Genomic DNA, 20,586 nt, shown 5'->3' with positions numbered 1-20,586 from the left:
GAGGTCACAAGACATCTTCCTAAGAGTGGTAGATGGGCACTTGGCTTGCAGGAAACTGATGCTTCCTGGGTGGTGGTGATATCTCTAAGTAGCAATCAGCACTGAAGTCACTCACCTGTCTTTGGTATTGCACTTTGAGAGCCTCAGTATGGGAGGAAGGAGATCTCAACTCCCTCATAAGATTCTGCAGATGACTGAGCTGCTGATCTTTATCTGAGATAGCCATAAGGTACTGCTCCTTCATTCTCCTCTCCTGGGCTTCCCAGGAGCTCTTCTCCACCCTACAAAACACATGAAATGCTCATAGGCGAAAAATACTTGTGAGACAAGGATGAATAATTACCTGTTCATAACAGTAGTATGGGCTGTGGAGATATAGTAAATAAATAACCAAAGTAAAATTTATATTATAAATTGAACTGTATAGCAAGATGATGAAGCTGAACTAATAAAAGAATTTCAACTGGCAGGACTGAGGATGATTTCATGGAAAAGCATTCCAGGTGCCAGGAATATACTGAACAAAAGGCATAAGAATGAATACACACACTGAATTTAGAAGTGGAATAGTGTGTAAGGTGGATAGGGTAGGAAACGAGGTTGGAGAAGTGAGGTTGGATCATGTGGGGCACTGAGTGGATGATAAATAAAGCTTATTCTATAAGCAATGGGAATCCACTGTGATTCTTTGGAAAGGTAGTACCAGATGCAGTCAAATGTCATAGTGACAAAAATACAACTATAGAGTCTTGTGGGAACTGGGTTCAAATGCTAAGTCTATCATAAACTAGACATTGGACCCTGTTTAAAGTTTCTTGATCTCTCTAAGCTTCACTGGTGAAATGGGAATAAACATCTATTCCTGATGATTATTCTGAGGATTGAATCAGCCACTGTATGCCATGCACCAAACACAGAACCTGGCACATCATGATCACCCAACAAATAAGAGCTGCTGATATTTCTATTTACTCCCTGAATTTGGCCAAGAGGAAGGCTTCTATTTGATCCCAGCTAATTTTTTGTAGTACTAGCAAAAATTGCATCTCTGTCATATTCTTTAGTTCTACTTCTCTCTGTACTCTGTCTAGAAGAACTCATTAAGATTGTAATCAAATTTCTTTAGTGTCTCTTCACTTTGAATAGTGCCCATGTCTCTATTTGTCCCCATAATGTAAAATTGTTTGAATTGTATCTGACTTTTTTTGTCTTTCACTCTAGAAATAAGGTACAACGGTCCCTTCTTTTCTAAATGGCACATACCTGTTATGAAATAATCCTGCTTTGCTAAGAAATGAATTGGAATATGGTCAAAATTTTTTCAAAAAGGCAAAGCTGAAACTTAGAAAATAAAATGAAATTGTATTACAAGGTTACTATATGTAAAAGGTACAGGAATTTTCAACACTTCCTTTGATATTTGTCTGTGAAAACTGAGAGAGAACAGTTTAAGAGTGGAATGCAGAAGAAGACCATAATCTTCCATAAAAAGCTTCAAGCTGCCATTTTTCTAGAAGGTGGTGATGGCATGGGAAGAGATGCTCGAAGGAGAACAGGGCATTGGGAACAAAGCTGATTATTCATATAACTCAGTCATAATAGGGTTATACCTCACTTACCCTTATGTAAGAAAGCACAGGAACCAGAGCAAAATGAGCAAACCAGTAGCTACAAGGGGAAGAGAAAGATTACGGTATGAATCTAGGCTCTCCTAATAAGCCAACCCTGAGGCCAACAGAGGCCTAACGAGATGTGCCAGCCTTTCCATGTTTGAAAAGTTAATCTCCCCCAAGTATATCAAGAACAAAAGAGAGAGCCTGAAGATATTGAGCTTTAGAGACTGGTCCTAAAGTCAGGAAATCAAACTTCTGTCTCCATTTGTTGTTCCTTCTAAATGTGAAGTAAAATATCTTCTTTTCCTCTCCCTAATTTGCTAAAATTCACTTGAGATTAATTTTACTTTTCTTCAAAATTGCTCAAATGTGGAAGGTGAAGAGAGAAAGGCTAAGAGAAAGGTAAATGGGGAGAGAATGAGGGGGAAAAATCAAGAGACCAGAAGTCACTTTCTTCTTTTCTCTAAGATTCAACTCTTTTAGAATGGCCTTTGAGGAAATTGAAAGGGGAATAAGTGTCTACAGAAAATAAGCCATTAGAGTTTTGAGGCTTTTAAGTTTATACTGGTAACTGGATACTTAATATATGTGTAGTTCCAGGTGACCTGGAGATAATACGGGAAACATCAGAGTGATGCTCCCATGTGGTTCCAATCATCTTTGGAGATTCCTAAATTCAATGGTCAGTATTGCTATGCATTTGGAAGAAGACACATGGAGATCCTGATTTCTTGATAATGCACTCATTCTAAAAGACTCTAACAGAATAAACATGAGGTAGCTATTCCCTGGGTGGGGAATGCAGGGAGGTGGGGGCAGATAAAGCTGAAGTGGAGCAATTCATTTTTTTCTCTTGAGATTCAGCTCCAGGAACAGAAGAAATCTGTATTCCTAGAGAGCAAAAATTCAGTTTTTTACTTCTGCAATCATCATCTTTTGGTTAAAAATGTGTAACTGTACTATTTGGAGAAGCTGTCAACTCCATGGAATAGGATTCATATATGTTCACTTATAAGAAAAGTCCATAAAGTTGTTAAATATGAAAATCTTTTGGATGTAATTTTACTGTGCAAAATTGAAATCACCAAGTTCTGAAAAGCGTTTTGCTCTGTAAAGCTGGCTTAAAGTTTATTTTGAAATGCCATGTTAGCAAAATGCATGTCGTCTAGGATCGGTGAAGGAACAATTCTCTGTGTCTGCACATTAAGAGCTGTCTTAGGGCTGTTACAATAATTATTTTGTTATATTGCTATCCGCCATCATGGCAGCCCCTCTGTAGGCTGGATAGGAATCTAGACTCCACCTGTATTCTCTATTCACTTGCCTGAGGAAGCAAGTGAGACAAAGCAGGTGCTTCACGATTAGCAGTACTTTCCAACATGAAGATTCTTCTTTTAGTACCAAACTTGGAAAGTTTTGGGTCTGAAACAACAATAAAGTCACAATAGTGAGGTTGCAACAACAGGACTTGTTTTTACATACTGTTAAGCAATTTTCTTTACCTTTTCTCTTTGGATCGAATTTTTTAAGAAACACTGAATTTAAAAACTAACCAGAATTATAGTTCTTATGATATATTTTTTCTGCTCTCTTAGCACCATATAACACTATTATTCATCTTTAAAAGAAAAGGGCTTGGATTTCTGAATATTGATAAGATAGAGTTAATGCATATCTCCTTATTTCCCCCACTTAGTATAGATAACAACCCTGTGAATTATGTATAAGAACAAACACAGGGAGACCCAGAAACATGGAAAGAAGAAGTTAGACCAACTAGGGACCCTAGGACATAAGAAACGACATGGCAGTGGGTTTGCTGGTTTTTCTTTCTGAATTTTATATATCCCTATCTGGATGAAGAAGGATCCAACCATCTGGAAACACCAGTGAGATACAAGTAAAGTTTGCTCCCTCATGCCAAAAGGCCAGGAATGGGCAGCCTAGTGAGGCACATATTAAAGACAATAATCACTCTATTTCAGGTGAACATCATGGAAAAACCACAGCACTCTCCCTCCACCCCAAATCAACAAAATCCTAGTGGAAAGATCAGACTTACATCTTTGCCTGGAGATAAGTAGGTGTAATTCACCCTCCTTGCTGGGTGGTGTCAGAAAAGGCCAAAGTACCCTGAACTCTCACCACCACTCAGTGGAAAAGAGGTGACTCCGACTGTCCCCACCCATACCCCATTATAGTGTCAACGTAGACAACATGTGGGGTGGTCTGGACATCTACGTCCAGCCATAACAAGGTAACAAAACAGAGGTAGTATCAGAGACAGGTTCCCTGTCAGAAGAGGCCAACAGAAAGTTTGGACTTTGGACTTTTGGACCAGGGGTAACAAGAGGAATAGATGTTTTCATCTATAGATTTAACCATCTTCCTGCAACGTCAGTAGGGACTGAGTGGGGAACCTGGATTTCCCCCCATTGTCCAGTGGTAATGAAATGCCTCTTCCCACAACCCCCACCTGGTATCAATGGAGTCCATGTATGGAGCTTGAACTTCTATTCTCACCTAACAGTAATGAGGCAGTGCTCCCCACCGAGTGCAGTGTCAATGGACTACAAGCGGGAAACCTGGGCAGCTGTCTCTTCCTGGCAGTATCACGACACTTCCTCTCCTGGGGTATCAATGAAGACTGAGTAGGGAGCCTACTGGACTGTACCCTACATCTAGCAGTAAAGTATCAGTAGAAGCCTACTAAAGCAGAGAATTTAAATAAGATTGAGAGTCTTATAATCTCCAAAATGTTCAGGATACAACTGAAAAATCACTCATCATACTAAGAACCAGGGAAGTTATGACTTGATTGAGAAAATAAATGATTACAACACTGAAATGACACAGATATTGAATTGTATGTATAGAATTATATAAGGATTTTAAAGCAGCCACCACAAAAATGCTTGGACAAGCAATTACTAACACACTGGAAACATGAAAATACAGAATACTTCATGTTTCTCCAAAGAAAATATTCAGATGGACAACAGACACATGAAAAGATGCTGAGGATCATAATCTTCAGAGAAAGGCAAATCAAAACCACAACAAAGTATCACTTCATAGCAGTCAGAATGGCTATTATCATAAAGACAAAAAATAGTTAAGTACTGGTGAGGATATGGAGAAAAAGGAAACTTCATGTACTGTTACTGGGAATGTTAACTGATACAGCCACTATGGAAAACAGTATGAAGATTCCTCAAAAAATTAATAATAGAATACCATACAACCCAGTTACTGCACTTCTGGGTATTTTCCCAAAGAAAACAAAAACACTAATTCAAAAAGATATATACATCCTTATGTTTACTACCGTACTATTTATAACTGCCAAGATACAGAAGCAACTCAAGTGTCCATTGACAGATGAATAATCTGGTGTACACACACACACACACACACACACACACACACACACACACACACAGGAATTTTAATGAACTAAAAAGAGAAGGAAGTTTTGTCATTCACAGCAACATGGATGGACCTAGAGGGAATTAGGCTAAATGAAGTTAAGTCAGACAGAAAATGAGACAAATACCATATGATTTCACTTATATGCAGAATCTGAAAAACAACAAAGAAATAGACTCATAAATACAGAGAACAAAATAGTGACTGCTGGAGGGAAGGAGGTGGAGGAGCGATGGGCAAAACAGGTGAGAGGATTAAGAGGCAAAAACTACCTGCTTATATATACCTATTATAAAGCAGATTAATCACAGGAATGAAAAGTTCAGCATAAGAAATATAATCAATAACATAGTAACTTTGTATGGTGACAGATAACTACACTTACCACAGTGAGCACTGCATAATGTACATAATTGTTGAATCACTATGTTGTACAGCTGAAACTAATGTAACAGTGAATGTCAATTATACTTCACTTAAAAGAGAAAACCTCAGCAAAGAAATAAAAAATACAAAGAAGACTGAATGGAAATCTTAGAACTGAAAAATATAATATTCCAAAATAAAAAGGTAGTAACTCAACGGGCTCAATAGCAGAACGGAAGTGATGAAGAAAAAACTCAAGAACCAGTGAATAGGAAGCTAGAAAAACAGAAATTATTGACTCTGCAAATAGAAAAAAATAATCATTAAATTGGATTTCATCAAAATTAAAAAGACATTGAGAAGAATGAGAAGATAAGCTAAAAACTAGAGAAAATATTTGCAAGCCACATACTGATAAAGAACTTATACCTAGAACGTAAAGAATTCTCAAAACTCAACAGTAAAACATTAACAACCCAATAAAAAATGGACAAAACACATGAACAAACATTTCATCAAAAAGGACATATACATGTCAAATAAGCAACAAAAAAATGTTCAACATTATTAGCATTTATGCAAATTAAAACCACACTGGAAGAGCATGGCATACCTATTTAAAAATTACAATACAGTCACAATATCAAATGCTGACAAGAATATAGCACTTGATATTGAAACTAGATCATTCATCTATTGCTGGCAGGAATATAAAACAGTACAGTCATCCTGGAATATAGTTTTATAATTTCTTAAAAAACTAAACACTTACCATACAACCTAGCTTTTGTACTCCTGGACAAATATCTCAGAGAAATGAAAAATTATTTTCCATATAAAAACCTATATACAAATTTTTATGGCAGCTTTATTAATAACACCGAAAAATGAGAAGCAACACTCATGTGTGAATGGTTAAAGCAGTATATTCATACCATGGAATACTATTTATCAATCAAAAGAATGAACTGTTGATACATGAACAATGTTGATGGACCTCAAGGACATTTATGATATGTGAATAAAGCTAATTTCAAAAGGTTACATACTGTAGGATTCCACTTAAAATGATATATGTTAACTAACTGGAATTTAAATAAAAACTTTTAAAAAATTCTCAAAATGGCAAAATGATAGAGGTGGAGAACAGATTAGTGGTTGCCATAATTAGGGATGTTGGCATGGTAGTGCAAGGAAGAGTGTAACTATTTGCAGTGAGGGTTACATTTATTTAAACATATGATGAAGTTGCACAGAACTACACACACACCACACACAAACATATGTAAGTGAACATAAAATTAATAAAATCTGAAAAAGGTCTTTGAATCACACTCATGTCATTTCCAGATTTGGGTATACTAGAGTAATACAAGATATTACCATTAGAGGAAACTGGGTGAAAGGTACACAAGAGCTCTCTGAATTATTTTGTAACATTATAAAACTATATAATAAAAAGTTAAAAAAAACAAAAAAATAAAAGTATCAGAAAGCAGGGATTATCATACCTGAGCTGACGCAGCTCATGTTGCCAGGAGAGATTTTCCTGCCTTAGCTCTTCTTGCATAATCTGAAAATTTTTTGTCTTATCTTGATACTCCTGAAGTTGAGCCTTCAGTGGACGTAACTCAGTGATTTCTTGGTTAATCTGTAAGTATTGCTGCTGCAGATTCTTCAATTCCTTCAGCTTTAACCAAAGGGAAAGTAACAGGGTAATTCATTACATCTCATTCACCCAGCTGTAAGTCAACAGCACCCTGCTAAGTCAGTCAGACACCACAACAGACTATTAGCACCTACCAGGTTCACTGACATATATTTGCAACATGAAGCTCTAAAATGGTAAAATACAGGCAGCAAGGCTGGTGGGAATCACCCCAAGAGCTGCCATCAAGGCTATAGGACCTGACCATTCCTGAAACTTGTACCCCAGCTTCTTGCTTCTGGGGTCCAAAATTGACTCTAGATCTACAACTTGAACATATGACAGACCTAGAGGACCTACAGTTTGTGGATGTTAACTCCCCCGAATAAGAAATATAAAGATGGACTAACTTTCTATTTAGCCCTGTGCCCTGCTTAGGCTTTTAAACTTTCTTACATGGATATCAACCTTAACTCTTGCTTAGCTAATGTTGACTATAAAAAGAAGACAGTGATGCCCATGCCCAGTGATTAAGAATACTTAGGCTTTCGAAGTCCAACATCCTGCCCACATAGGTTATGTGACCCTATGTGCATTCCTCACACCCTGTAAGCCTTAACTTCCCTTACCTCCCTTATGGTATTTCTCATTAGATTATGAAAATTAACTGACAAAATTAATGGTAGTTGTGGGATGGTGATGGTAATAATGATGATAATAATACAATGATGGTAGACTTGCCCTTAATTAACAAAACTCTCTAGCTACATTCCAGATGTATCTTCAAACTCTTTATCCCCAGTATTCTTAAAAAGTTTGGTAGTAAGAAATAATGTCAGGACATCTGGGCTAAAAGGGTGCCTTAAACACATGTCTCTTTCACCCACTCTTGGAAACATCATGGAAGCTACAATAGGGGCGCCTGGGTGGCTCAGTCAGTTGAGCCTCCGGCTTCGGCTCAGGTCAGATCTCACGTTCGTTGGTTCGAGCCCCGCGTCGGGCTCTGTGCTGACAGCTAGCTCAGAGCCTGGAGCCTGCTTCCAGTTCTGTGTCTCCTTCTCTCTCTGACCCTCCCCCTCTCATGCTTTGTCTCTCTCTGTATCAAAAATAAATAAAACGTTTAAAAAAATGTTAAAAAAAAAAAGAAAGCTACAATAAAGGCATCATTTTATAAGCATAAAACACAAGAACAGGAAGAACAAGAGAGGAGTCAGCAACAACAAAATTAATTTTGGAAGCTGAAAAGCAGATGCATATGTGGTGACTGACTTAACAGATCTGGGAAAGCCAAATCTTAAGCTGGCAGTAAGGAAAGCCAAGAACCAGTGGAACTTACTCTGTAGAATCTTCAAAAGGCTCAGGAATTAACAGCACCAGGTACCTCTGGAAAAGATAGTGATGGGGGTAGGGAGAAGGTGGTAGCTGAAATAAGGAGAATTAGATGAAATCTGCTTAAAAAACAATTACATCCCTAAATACTCTACTCAGTTCCATACCTTTTGTTAACTCTAACAGACAACTAGAGTCTAATTCTTTGGAGAAAGTAAAAGAAGTGACTCTAGGCCATCAAATACCAGGCACAACTGAAGGTAAAGGTACTACTCTGAAACAAGGGTGATTGAGTCAATGTACACCTTCTGAATGCTTGAAGTCTTTCCCCTACTCAGCTTGGACAGGGCTGGCACCCAGGCCTTTTCCATCCATGCAGGAAATGAGAAGTCTTCTCTAGAAAATCTGACCAGCCCAAGAAGAACTAGAGATACCAACTTGGGGACTACCCACAAAAAGTTCAGCAAGATCACCCTGCAGTCACCAACCTCACAGTTGGTAAGCCCCATCCACAAGCTTTTAAACCTTACCCTTAAACATGAAGAGTAAATCAAGGATTAACCCTCATCTGAAGAATGGCTATTATGAAGTCTGGGATGAAAAGAACTAGAAGAAAAGTAATTCGGGAGAGATTAACAGGAAGAGAATATAGTATACTTGAAGATTTAAGAGAGAATATTGAAAATTAGAAACATTAGAGCAGAAATAAAAAATAAAGACAAATTCATTATAAGAAAACATCAAAAAACAAAATTACCACCACTATTCTTGGAGAAATAAATTAAGAACATAAAGCCATGTGACAAGAAAAAGAAAAAAGAGAAATCCTTAGAAATTAGGAACATGATTGTAAATATGAAAACCTCAATAGAGGGTTCTAAAAATAAAAGTGAGAAAGTCTTCCAAAAGTATAGCAAAAAGAATAGAAAAGAAAATTATACAATCAACGCAGAAGGTCCTACATCTAAATAACAGGATTTTCAGAAAAAAGACAACAGAGAAAAAGGATGGGGAAAATGGTAAAACAGAATTCAAAAGAATCTCCGAAAATTGTTGAGTCTAACTTCTTAGATTCAAAGAACTAGAGAGAATGATGAATAAAACGAGACCCACATCAAAGTACATTATCATGAAATTTCAGAATACATAGGACTAAAAAATTCTGCACATTTCCAGAAAGAAATGAAAGAGACAGAGACAGACAAAAAGAAAAAGAGATAAAGAAAGGATCAGCAATCAACATTAGACTCCAGAACCACAATGTAAGCTAAAAGGCAATAGACCAATGTCTTCATAATTTTGAAGGGGAATTATTTTCAGCCTAGAATTCAATAGCCAGCCAAACAATCAAGTATGAGAGATAAAAAGACATTTTCAATAAATTTATCTTCCCTGTATCTTTTCTTAGGGAGCTACTAAATGATTTCTTCCAACAAAATGAAAACACAAAACCAAGACAAGGAAGACCTAGAATACAAGAGACAGGAGAGCTAATACAGGAGAGAGGTGAAGGGAGATATCCCAGGATGAAAACCAGGAGTGCGGGGCAACTGGTTCATGTAAGAGCGAGAAAAACCTCCAGAATTTTCTTCATAAGTGCAAAATTGATACGAATAAACATCTTAAGAGGAAATGTGGTTAAATGGCAGTAAACCTGGAGTTAAATTACATTGAGAAATACAAAGAAAGTTAGTAACAACAACAAAAATACAGCTATTAACTGTAAGGGGGGGAAAGATGCTGAGGAAAATAAAAGTAACATGTCTCAGCTCTTATTTATAGTCATAAAAATATAAACACTGAATACTGAATTAACCAAAACATAAATTACATCAGTAGAATGGAAATGGGGCTGTATACTGAAAATATGCATATGTTATGTGGAAGCAGAGATGAAAGAGCTAAATAAACTCTGTTAGCATAAAAGACAGTCAATAGGTCATACAAACAATGAAAATTCAAGATTCATTCCAAGTATGATATTTAGATGCTGAGAAAACACCAAAATAATAAGAGAGTTAAAAGCAAATTGTCTTGTTAGGAGGAGAATCAGCGTTGGAGGTGCTGTTTTTCTAATCAAACATGTAGAATTGAGTGACATGCAGAATTTAGTGACATATATGGGCATATAACTTTATTTTTTAAACAAAAAAAAATACAAGCATTTTGTTTTGTTTTAAAATAAAAACACATTATTTTTATGCACTAAATGTATTCTTTATTCACTCCTCTAATCCAGATACTCTAAATGTTAATCTTGGAATAGATTAGATCATCAGAAAGCTGAAGTGCCTGGGACTGCATTTTAGCTATTTGTAAAAGTACCTTTAGTAAATTATGCAAAATTATTTTGTAAGCACTTACAGCAAGGAACAGCTAAATTAAACCTATAAAATAACTATTATATTTACTGTAGAGAAGTAAAGGATGTTTCACCACTTCATATAGTCTTCTCTACGGAAACACAGAAGAAATTTCTTGCAGGTCTCAATACTTAAACTATTCTTATATTGAACAAAGTAGCTTTTCTTTCCTCCTTTTCCCTAAAACACAGATATTGCAATTCATGTATATGGATTCTTAAATCCCTATTTCTGATGGCTGCCAGAAAGCAGGGAAAAAATTTGATGACCCATTTTTCTAAAAACATATTGTGACTTGGGATACTAAATTTATTCCTGGTTTAATCTTTTTCTATCCTATCCTCCTTTTCTCTTCCTTCCCAGTTACTTGTATTATAATATCATGAAAAACTGCTCATATCTTCATATGCTACTTCAGGTCAATTTCAGAATGAAATGAGTATAGGGGACTTTCAAAAATGATCTCAGAGGATCGTAAAGTCATCTTGTTCCATGGATACAACTAGATAACAACTACATCAGTGTAAATAACCCAGAAAATGACCCAAAAAATGGCAGAACAGACTCCACATTTAAACAGAGAGAAGAGACCACATCAAAAATTGGTAGGAAGGGTGGAAACACAGTTGGGAGCCAAGCTGACTCAGGAGATTGTCTGTGGGAAGGAAGGACATCACGAGCACAGAGAAGGGAGAGGAGCACACCCCATACCAGGTGCCTCAGTCACAGGGACCTGCACTAGGAAGACAAAGCCCCATAACATTGGCTTTGAGAACCAAAGGGGGCTAATATCTGGAGTTTTTACAGTCAGCGGGGCTTACGACCTAGAATTTTAAAGATGAACAGCTTGGCTCTGGGAGAGCTGGAAGGCAAGAGGAAATTAAGTCCCTGCCACTAAAGAGCACAAGAAATAGCCCTGCTGAGATAGAGCATAAAAGCAGCAGTTTTAAAAATACCTAAGGTATACAGGAAGGAGATTTATTTATTAATCTCAGAATTTATGCTGGAGAGCCAGGGATCTTTGGGAAACTTCTCTAAGAACAAAAGAGCTGGTAGGTGCCATTTCCCTCCCCATCCCACAGCCTACATATGCAGATGCCTAGAGGAACCAGTATAGCACAAACACTCTCCACTTGGATTGGTAACACTGTTCTCCACCTCTGGGTTCTTCTGCAGACTCACCCCCTGCAACCTGGCCTCAGCAGGAGTGTATCCAAAGTGGCACCACACGTGTGGCATTCTGCAAACAGCCCCAACAGGAGCCAATACCACTCCAAAGTGACTCCTGTCCAAAGGAGAGGGGAAGAGAACCACACACATCAGTTTGCAGCTTTAGCAATGGCTGGGAGCAGACATCTGGTCTGACTGCAAGTCCCATCCACTAACAAAAACCTCCCAGGGGATAACAAAGGGAGAGCACCTTGCAATCCAGTGCAATCACAGCTTTGGCAAACATCAGATCTGACCCAATTCAAGCCCAAGACAGTCCCAGACTGACCCATTAACAACACAGGAACGAAACTCTGCCCACAACAGGCAAAGGGAGTCATTGCAGATGACTACACTAAAGGCAAATTCAGCTCAACCACAACATGAGGGTGCACACAACATGTATACAAGACACCTTGAAATACCAGGTTCTGGTGAACAAGGGACATTGCACTACAAACAATAGGATTTCTTCTTTATAAGGCCACTACTTGCAACAGCTTACTTGATGTTGCTGACTTTCCTAACACAGAGATACAGACATGGAAAGTCAGGCGAACTGAGGAGTCAGAGGAATATGCCCCAAATGAAAGAACAGGACAAAGAGAGAGAAATGAAATGGAGATAGGCTGTATGCCTGATAGAGAATTTAAGGTAATGGTCATAAAGATAGTCCACTGAACTTGAGAAAAGAGTGGAGTATCTCAGTGAGACTCTCAACAAAAAACCAGAAAATGTAAGAAAAAGAACCAATCAGAGAGGAAGAACTCAATAACTGAAATTAAAAATATACTAGAGAGAATAAATAGTAGAACAGAGGAAAGACAAGTACAGACCAGTAACATGGAGGACAAAGTAATGAAAAACAATCAAGCTAAATAAGAGAAAGAAAAAAAGAATACAGAATGAGAACAAATTAAGGGAACTCAGTGATATCGTCAAGTCTAATAACGTTTGCATTATATGGATCCCAGAAGAAAGAGAAAAAGGGGGCAAAAAATTTATTTGAAAAAATAATAGCTAAAAATTTCCCTTATCAGAGGGAAGACACATAAATCCAGATCCAGGGGGCACAGAGAGCCCCCAACAAAATCAACCCAGGGAGGTCCACACCAAGATACACAGTAATTAAAATGGCAAAAAGTAATGATAAGGAGAGAATTTTAAAAGCAGCAAGAAAAAAGAAAACAATCCATACAACAGAAAGTCCATAAAACTATCAGCTGATTTTTCACCAGAAACTTTGCAGGACACAAGGGAGTGGCATGATATATTCAAAGTGGTGAAAGAGAAAAACCTGCAATCAACAGTACTCTATCCAGCAAGGCCATATCTATCATTCAAAATAGAGAGATAAAGAGTTTCCAGGACAAACGAAATTTACAGGAATCTATCACCACCAAACCAACCTTACAAGAAATGTTAAAATGGAAAGGAAAGGCCATAAGCAGGAGTAAGAAAAGTAGGAAGCATAAAAGCAGGAAAATCAAGTTCATCCGTAACAACTAGTCAAGGGTTTCACAAAATACAAACATGACACTATATACCTAAAATGTAGAGGGAAGAAGAGTAAATTTTGGTACTTTTAGAATGGCTTGAAACTTAAGCGACCATCAGCTTAATACAGATGGTTATATGCACAGGATGTTATATATAAGCCTAATGGTAACCACAATTCAAGAAACCGGTAATAGATATGAAAAAAAAAAAAGGAATCCAAGTATAACACTAAAGAAAGACAACAAACCATGAGAGAAGAGAGGAACAGAAGAAAGGAACAGAGATCTACAAAAACAACTGTAAAACAAGTAACAAACTTGCAAATAGTACATATCTATCAATAACTACCTTGAATATAAATGAACTAAACTCTTCAATCAAAAAACATGCAGTGACAGGATGGATGAAAAAGCAAGACCCATCTAGATGCTGTCTACAAGAGACTCATTTCATACCTAAAGACACCGGCAGATTGAAATTGAGGGAGACGGAGAAACATGTATCATGCAAAGAATTTCAAGGAAAAGCCAAGGTAGCAATACTTACATTGGACAAAACAGATTTTAAAATAAAGACAGTAACAAAAGACAAAGAAGGATACTGTAATCATCAAGGTAATAATCCAAGAAGATATAGCAATTGTAAATATTTATGCACTCATCATGGAAACACCCAAATAATGTAGCTCACAACAAACAAAGGAAGTCATCAATAGTAATATAATAATAGTAGGAAACACTCCAGTGAAATACGATAGACCATCCAAACAGAAAATCAACAAGAAAACAGTGGATTTGAATGACATGCTGGACTACATGGATCTAACAGATATATTCAGAACATTCCATCCTAAAACAGCAGAATATACATTCTTGTCAAATGCACATAAAACATTCTCCAGAATAGATCATGTTAGACCACAAACAAGTTTCAATAAATTCAAAATGAGTGAAGTTGTATCATGCATTTTTTCTAAGAATGCTACATAAAAACTAGAAATCACCCCCCCCAATCTGTAAAGAACACAAATACATGGAGGTTATATTACATGCTACTAATGAATAAGTCAACCAAGAAATCAAAGAGGAAATTTAAAAATACATGAACACAAATGAAAATGAAAATACAATGATTCAAAATCTTTGGGGTGCAGCAAAACTGGCTCTAAGAAGTTGATAGTATAACAGGCCTACCTCAAGAAGCAAGAAAAATCTCAAATAAACAATCTAACCTTACATCTAGTGGAGCTAAAAAAATAATAACAAACAAGACCTAAAACCAGAAGAAGGAAGGAAATAATAAAGATTAGAGCAGAAATAAACAGAAACTAAAAATACAATAGGACAGATCAATGAAACCAGGAGATGGTTCCTGGAAAAGATAAAAAAAATTGCTAAAATGTTGGTGAGACTCATTAAATAAATAAATAAATAAATAAATAGAGAGAGAGAGAGAGAGAAAACAAAATCAGAACTGATAGAGGAGAAATAACCAACACCACAGAAATACAAAGGATTATAAGAGAATATATGAAAAATTATATTTCAACAAATTGGACAACTTAGGGGAAAAAAAAGGATAAATTCCTATAAACATGTAACCTACCAAAATTGAAGCAGAAAGAAATAGAAAATTCGAACAAACTGATACGAGCAAAGAAACTGAATCAGTAATCAACAAACTCCCAACAAACAAAAATCCAGGACCTGACAACTTCACAGGTGAATTCTACCAAACATTTAAAGAAGAGTTAATCCTGTTCTTAAACTATTCCAAAAAGCAGAAGAGGAAGGAAAGCTTCCAAATTCATTCTTTGACGCTAGCATTACCTTGATTCCAAAACCAGATAAAGGTGCCACTAAAACAAAAAACTACAGGCCAACAAGCGTGATTAATATAGATGCAAAAATCCTCAACAAAATATTAGCAAACTGAATCCAACAATACATTTAAAAAAAATCATTCGCTGTAATCCAGCAGATACTCCTGGGATCCAGGGTAGTTTCATATTTGCAAATCAATCAATGTGAGACATTACATCAATAAGAGAAAGGATAAGAACCATTCAATCTTTTCAATAGCTGAAGAAAAAGCACTTGACAAGGTACAACATCCATTCATGACAAAAACCTTCAGTAAAGCGGGTTTAGAGGGAACATACCTCAACATAATAAAAACATTATAAAAAAAAAAAACCCACAGCTAACATCATACTCAGTGGGGAAAAACAGAGCTTTCCCCTGAGATCAGGAACAACACAAGGATTTCCTCTCTCACCATCACCACATTTATTCAGCATAGTACTGGAAATCCTAGCCACAGCAATCAGATGAGAAAAAGAAATAAAAGGCATCCATATTGGAAAAAAAGAGGTAAAACTTTCACCATTTGCAGATGACATGATACTATATATTTAAAGACTCCAACAAAAAACTACTAGAACTAATAAATGAATTCAGTAAGGTCACAGGACACAAACCTGATATACAGAAATCTGTTGCAATTCTATATACTTAATGAACCAACAAAGAAATTAATAAAAGAGTCCCACTCACAATCACAACCAATAATAATGAAATACCTAGTAATAAAATTCACCAAAGAGGTGAAAGGCCTGTACTCTGTAAACTATAAAAACACAATGAAAGAGATGAAAGATGACATACACACAAAAATGGAAAGATATTCCATGCTCATAGACTGGGAAAGCAAATATTGTTAAAATGTCTATACTACCCAAAGCAATCATTGATCAAATGCAATCCCTATCAAAATACCAACAGAATTTTTCACAAAACTCGAATAATCCTAAAACTTGTGTGGAACCAGTAAAGACCCTTAGTAGCCAAAGTAATCTTGAAAAAGAACAAAATCGGAGGTATCACTATCCCAGATTTCAAAATATACTACAAAGCTGTAGTAATCAAAACAGTATGGTACTGGCACAAAAACAGACACATCGATCTTTGGAAAGAACACAAAGCCCAGAAACAAACCCATGATTATATGGTCAATTAATCTACAATAAATAAGGCAAAAGACAGTCTCTTCAACATATGGTGCTAGGAAAACTAGACAGCTACATGCAAAAGAATGAAACTGGACCACTTTCTTATATCATAAACCAAAATAAATCCAAAATCAATTTAAGACTTAATTGTGAGAACCGGAAACCATAAAAATCCTAGAAGAGAGCACAGGCAGTAATTTCTTTGGCCCTAGCAACAATTTTTCTAGATATGTCTCCTGAAGCAAAGGAAACAAAAGCAATATAAACCATTGGGGCTATAAGAAAATAAAAAGCTTCTAGAGAACAAAGGAAAAAACCAACAAAAAAGACAACCTACTAATTGGGAGAAAGTATTTGTAAATGACATATCCACAAAGGGGTTAATATTCAAAATATATAAAGAACCTATAAAACAACACCCAAAAAAACCAAATAATCCAATTTTTAAAAGGGCAGAAGATATGAACAGATATTTTTCCAAAAAAGACATGCATATGGCCAACAGATACATGAAAAGATGCTCAGCATCACTAATTATCAGAGAAATGCAAATCAAAACCACAATAAGATACCTGTCAGAATGGCTAAAATGAAAAGCACAAGAAAGAACAAGTGTTGGTGACGATATGGAGAAAAAGGAACCTTCATGCACCACAGGTAGGAATGCAAACTGGTGGCATCTACTATGGAAAACAATATGGAATTCCCTCAAAAAATTAAGAATACAATTACCATATGACCTAGTAATTCTACTATTGGATATTTACCCAAAGAATGCAAAAATACTAATTCAAAAAGATATATGCATCTGTATGTTTATAGCAGCAATATTTACAATAGGTAAAATATAGAAGCAGTCTAAGTGGTCAATAAATCAATAATTTGCAACCCATTTACAACATGGATGGGTCTAGAGTGTATAATGCTAAGTGAAATCAATCAGTCAGAGAAAGACAAATTCCATATTATTTTAGTCATATGTGGAATTTAGGAAACAAAACAGATAGGCAAAGGAAAAAAGAGGCAAGAAAGCAGACTCTTAACTATAGAGAGCTGATGGTTACCAGAGGGGAGGAGTGTGGGGAATGGGGGATGGGTGAAATAGGTGAAGTGGATTAAGAGACCACTTATCCTAATGAGCACTGAACAATGTATAGAATTGCTGAAATCACTATATTGTATACCTGGAACTAAGGGACATTAATTACATTGGAATCTGAAAATAATTAAAAGAATGAAATGAATATAGATAAATAAAAGCAGTTCTGGAGATTTGCTCTCTTCCCTTTAGGTAAAACTTGTCTAATTACTTTTTTGATTATGGGAAAGTCCTAAGGAAGTTCAGATAGATATGAAAACTCTGGAATGTTTTCAGAACTGTTTGTGACATTGTAGTAGAATCCTCAGAGCTAATTCTCTGCCACTTGGACCCTCAGACTTCCCCTTGAATAACTAAGAAGAGAACCAAAGAAAGTTAAATCCCTCTCAGATCTAAATCATTTCTGGAGCGTCCTGAGGGAAAAGGCATATGGTACAGACAGAGGTAATAAACTGCTAACCTAAGCTATGTTTAAACTGATAGTGGTTAAGAGATAGCTCCCATAACTATCGTACATGCAGCCAGTGACTGAGAGATTAGACACTTCAATGCCCATGACACAGACTGAGAACAAAATATGTGGAAAAAGAGTATGCAGAAGTGCCTCAGGAGACTGCAGTGGGCCTCATTTGTAGTATCACCCAGTCAGATTGTCAGGCCTTCATGTGATTTATAACCCTGCCTAGGCTTTAGGATTTGTTCATGGCAGATATAAAAGCCTCAGTCTCAAATGTTTCCATAATTCCTATACATGACAGTTTCACAAAATAGAAAAAATAGTGTTTTCAGTAACAACCACAAAAATAGAGAATGACCCCAATTATGTTGATTATCTACCATATAGTTAATTACCACATGCTAAAAATCATAGGAAATACATACAAGTATAAGACATGACACCAGGAGTTTGGAGTCTAATCAGGGAAATATTAAATGCACAGAAAAAACACACAGACACATACACATATATACATCAAGACAATATGGGGCAAATCAAAGTACTAGAGAAGTACAAACAGAAGGTAATAGGTAATAGAGTGATTATGCCCTTAAAAGCAAAAACACTAGGGGCACCTGGGTCACTCAGTCCATTAAGCATCTGACTCTTGATTTCAGCTCAGGTCATGATTTCACGGTTCCTAAGATAGGGCCCTGCATCTTGCTCTGTGCTGACCGCGCACAGCCTTCTTGGGATTCTCTCTGTCTCTTTCTGTCCCTCCCCACATGCTCTTTCTCTCTTTCAAAATAAATTAAAAACATTTTAGTTAAACAAAAGCAAGAGTACTAAACACTTTCATTTATTTTTTCTCTTGTCCATATAACCAGACAATTTGAGCTCCAGGGTGATGTTTAAATAGTGGGAAATATTTGCCCAACAAAAGAAAATTAAGAGAACATTTTGGTTCAGAGGATGGTAATATGGAAGTACTAGATACGATTATTGCATAATGAGGAGTTCAGTTTGGCTGCAATGAAGATTATAAGCCGTGGAGCAGTAACAAGGAAGGCTGGAAAGAAGGATCTGAACAAGATATAGGGTGACAAATGTCAGACTAAGAGGTTTGAATCCTAAGCCTATGCTAGAGTAATACAACTTTTAAAGATTTTTGAGCAGTACAGTAAAGAAAGGAGAGATGCAGATTTATTCAGTGACGGTACATAAAATATACTGGAGAGGTGACAAACTGGAAGAAGCAGTATCACAACAGTTAAGTGTACAGTGCTAAGAACTTATTTTAAGATGTTGATGATGGAAAGGAAAAAGATATATTTGAGGCCTACTGTGAAGATAGTGACGGATCTCAATGATTAAATGAAGTAAAATCATGGATAGCTATGAGCCTTAGGGAACAAAAGAACACTACTATGAGTTATAGAAATGTGGAAATTAAAAAATGCTGACTTGGCTTGTAAATATCCAACAGACAAAAATGTGGAATGGGAACTGAAAGGTAGAAAGCATTGTGAGATGGCACGGTTAGTTCCCAGTGTTTACAATAGATAAGTAGAGCAATTCATTAAATGAAACCTTGTCAATTAAGAATCTAACATAATAGCTTCCAGGAAAAAAGATTTTGACTTCAAAGATAATCAAGTCCTGGGTGCTATAAGCTACAGCTTTGACATAGATACTGTCTTGACGAAAACCTTTCACATTTGTATATTGAAAGCAATGAAAAAAGTTTAATCTCCTAGGACAAAGTCCACTGAACTGAAACTATTTTTAAAATATTAACAAACATGTATACATTGTATTGCTGTCAAAAGAATAGCTGAAAAGAGGGGCTTTGTTCAGATTACAAAAGTGAAAAAATTATCTTATCTATAAATGCTGGATATTAAATGTAGTATGAATGAAGAACACATTACCTACAAAGAACAAGAAAAATTAGAACAAGACTTTACAGATAAGGGAAATGACCTTTTTACTCAGGCTAATCTTAAAAACTAGAGTTTTCATATTTGGACACTGGTCACTTTTTAAAATGGAAAATCCAGCCTTTTGTAGCTCAGTTTATTTCTTATGTGACCTAAGCACATGGTCTTGACAGAGTTAAAAACTGTCATGAAACTGAAGACAGTAATATCACAAGCAGAACCTGGCTTGGCTTATATAGTTCCAATTTTTGCCTCTGAATCTGGATTACCTGGAAGTTTTTAAGAAAAAAGACCTGGATTAAACTACTGGATCCTGCTAAAAGCAGCAAAATTTTAGTATTAGAGATTCTCCTTAGCTTTCTCTCAGATTGAAAAAAAGTTGAATATTAAACTTAAATTAACCCTTTTCATTAACTTTTTTGTGACAAATTAGGATTGAGTTATATTTAAGTATGAAATGAACTGAGTCCTCTCTACCTTTAATTCTACTAGATGACCTATTGCTAAACTGTCACCATAAGAAGGCACTGAATGATCCCTATGCCTTCATTCAGTTCAACTATGACAAATTCTGGAAACATTTATGTGTGTGCTTAATATATAAAAAATAGGCTCCATCTCTTCTTTTATAACCAATGGAC

The 20,586-nt window shown here is 36.2% G+C and overlaps 1 protein-coding gene across 5 annotated transcripts in view; it reads right to left on the bottom strand.

The window, feature by feature from the left end:
- LOC115284938 (golgin subfamily B member 1-like) overlaps positions 1–20,586 on the bottom strand; it is a 43,153-nt gene that overhangs the window by 10,002 nt on the left and 12,565 nt on the right. The window contains exons 3-5 of one of the 5 annotated variants that reach the window (XR_003905381.1): positions 6,920–7,098; positions 2,938–3,035; positions 197–281 (exon numbers count right to left, since the gene is read on the bottom strand). Coding sequence is in view for 3 of the 5 variants with exons in the window: in XM_029931381.1 (XP_029787241.1) it covers positions 116–281; positions 6,920–7,098 (345 nt within the window). In the remaining 2 variants the exon portion in view is untranslated. Of the gene's footprint in view, positions 1–115; positions 282–335; positions 1,669–2,937; positions 3,036–6,919; positions 7,099–8,392; positions 8,479–20,586 lie in introns of those variants that run through there. The other 4 variants (XR_003905382.1, XM_029931381.1, XM_029931382.1 and 1 more) reach the window with 4 other exon arrangements.

The sequence above is a fragment of the Suricata suricatta genome, unplaced genomic scaffold, assembly GCF_006229205.1.
Source record: "Suricata suricatta isolate VVHF042 unplaced genomic scaffold, meerkat_22Aug2017_6uvM2_HiC HiC_scaffold_27, whole genome shotgun sequence".
NCBI classification, from domain to species: domain Eukaryota; kingdom Metazoa; phylum Chordata; class Mammalia; order Carnivora; family Herpestidae; genus Suricata; species Suricata suricatta.
The sequence above is the reverse complement of the archived record's forward strand: the minus strand, read 5'-3'. Positions and strand labels throughout refer to the sequence as shown.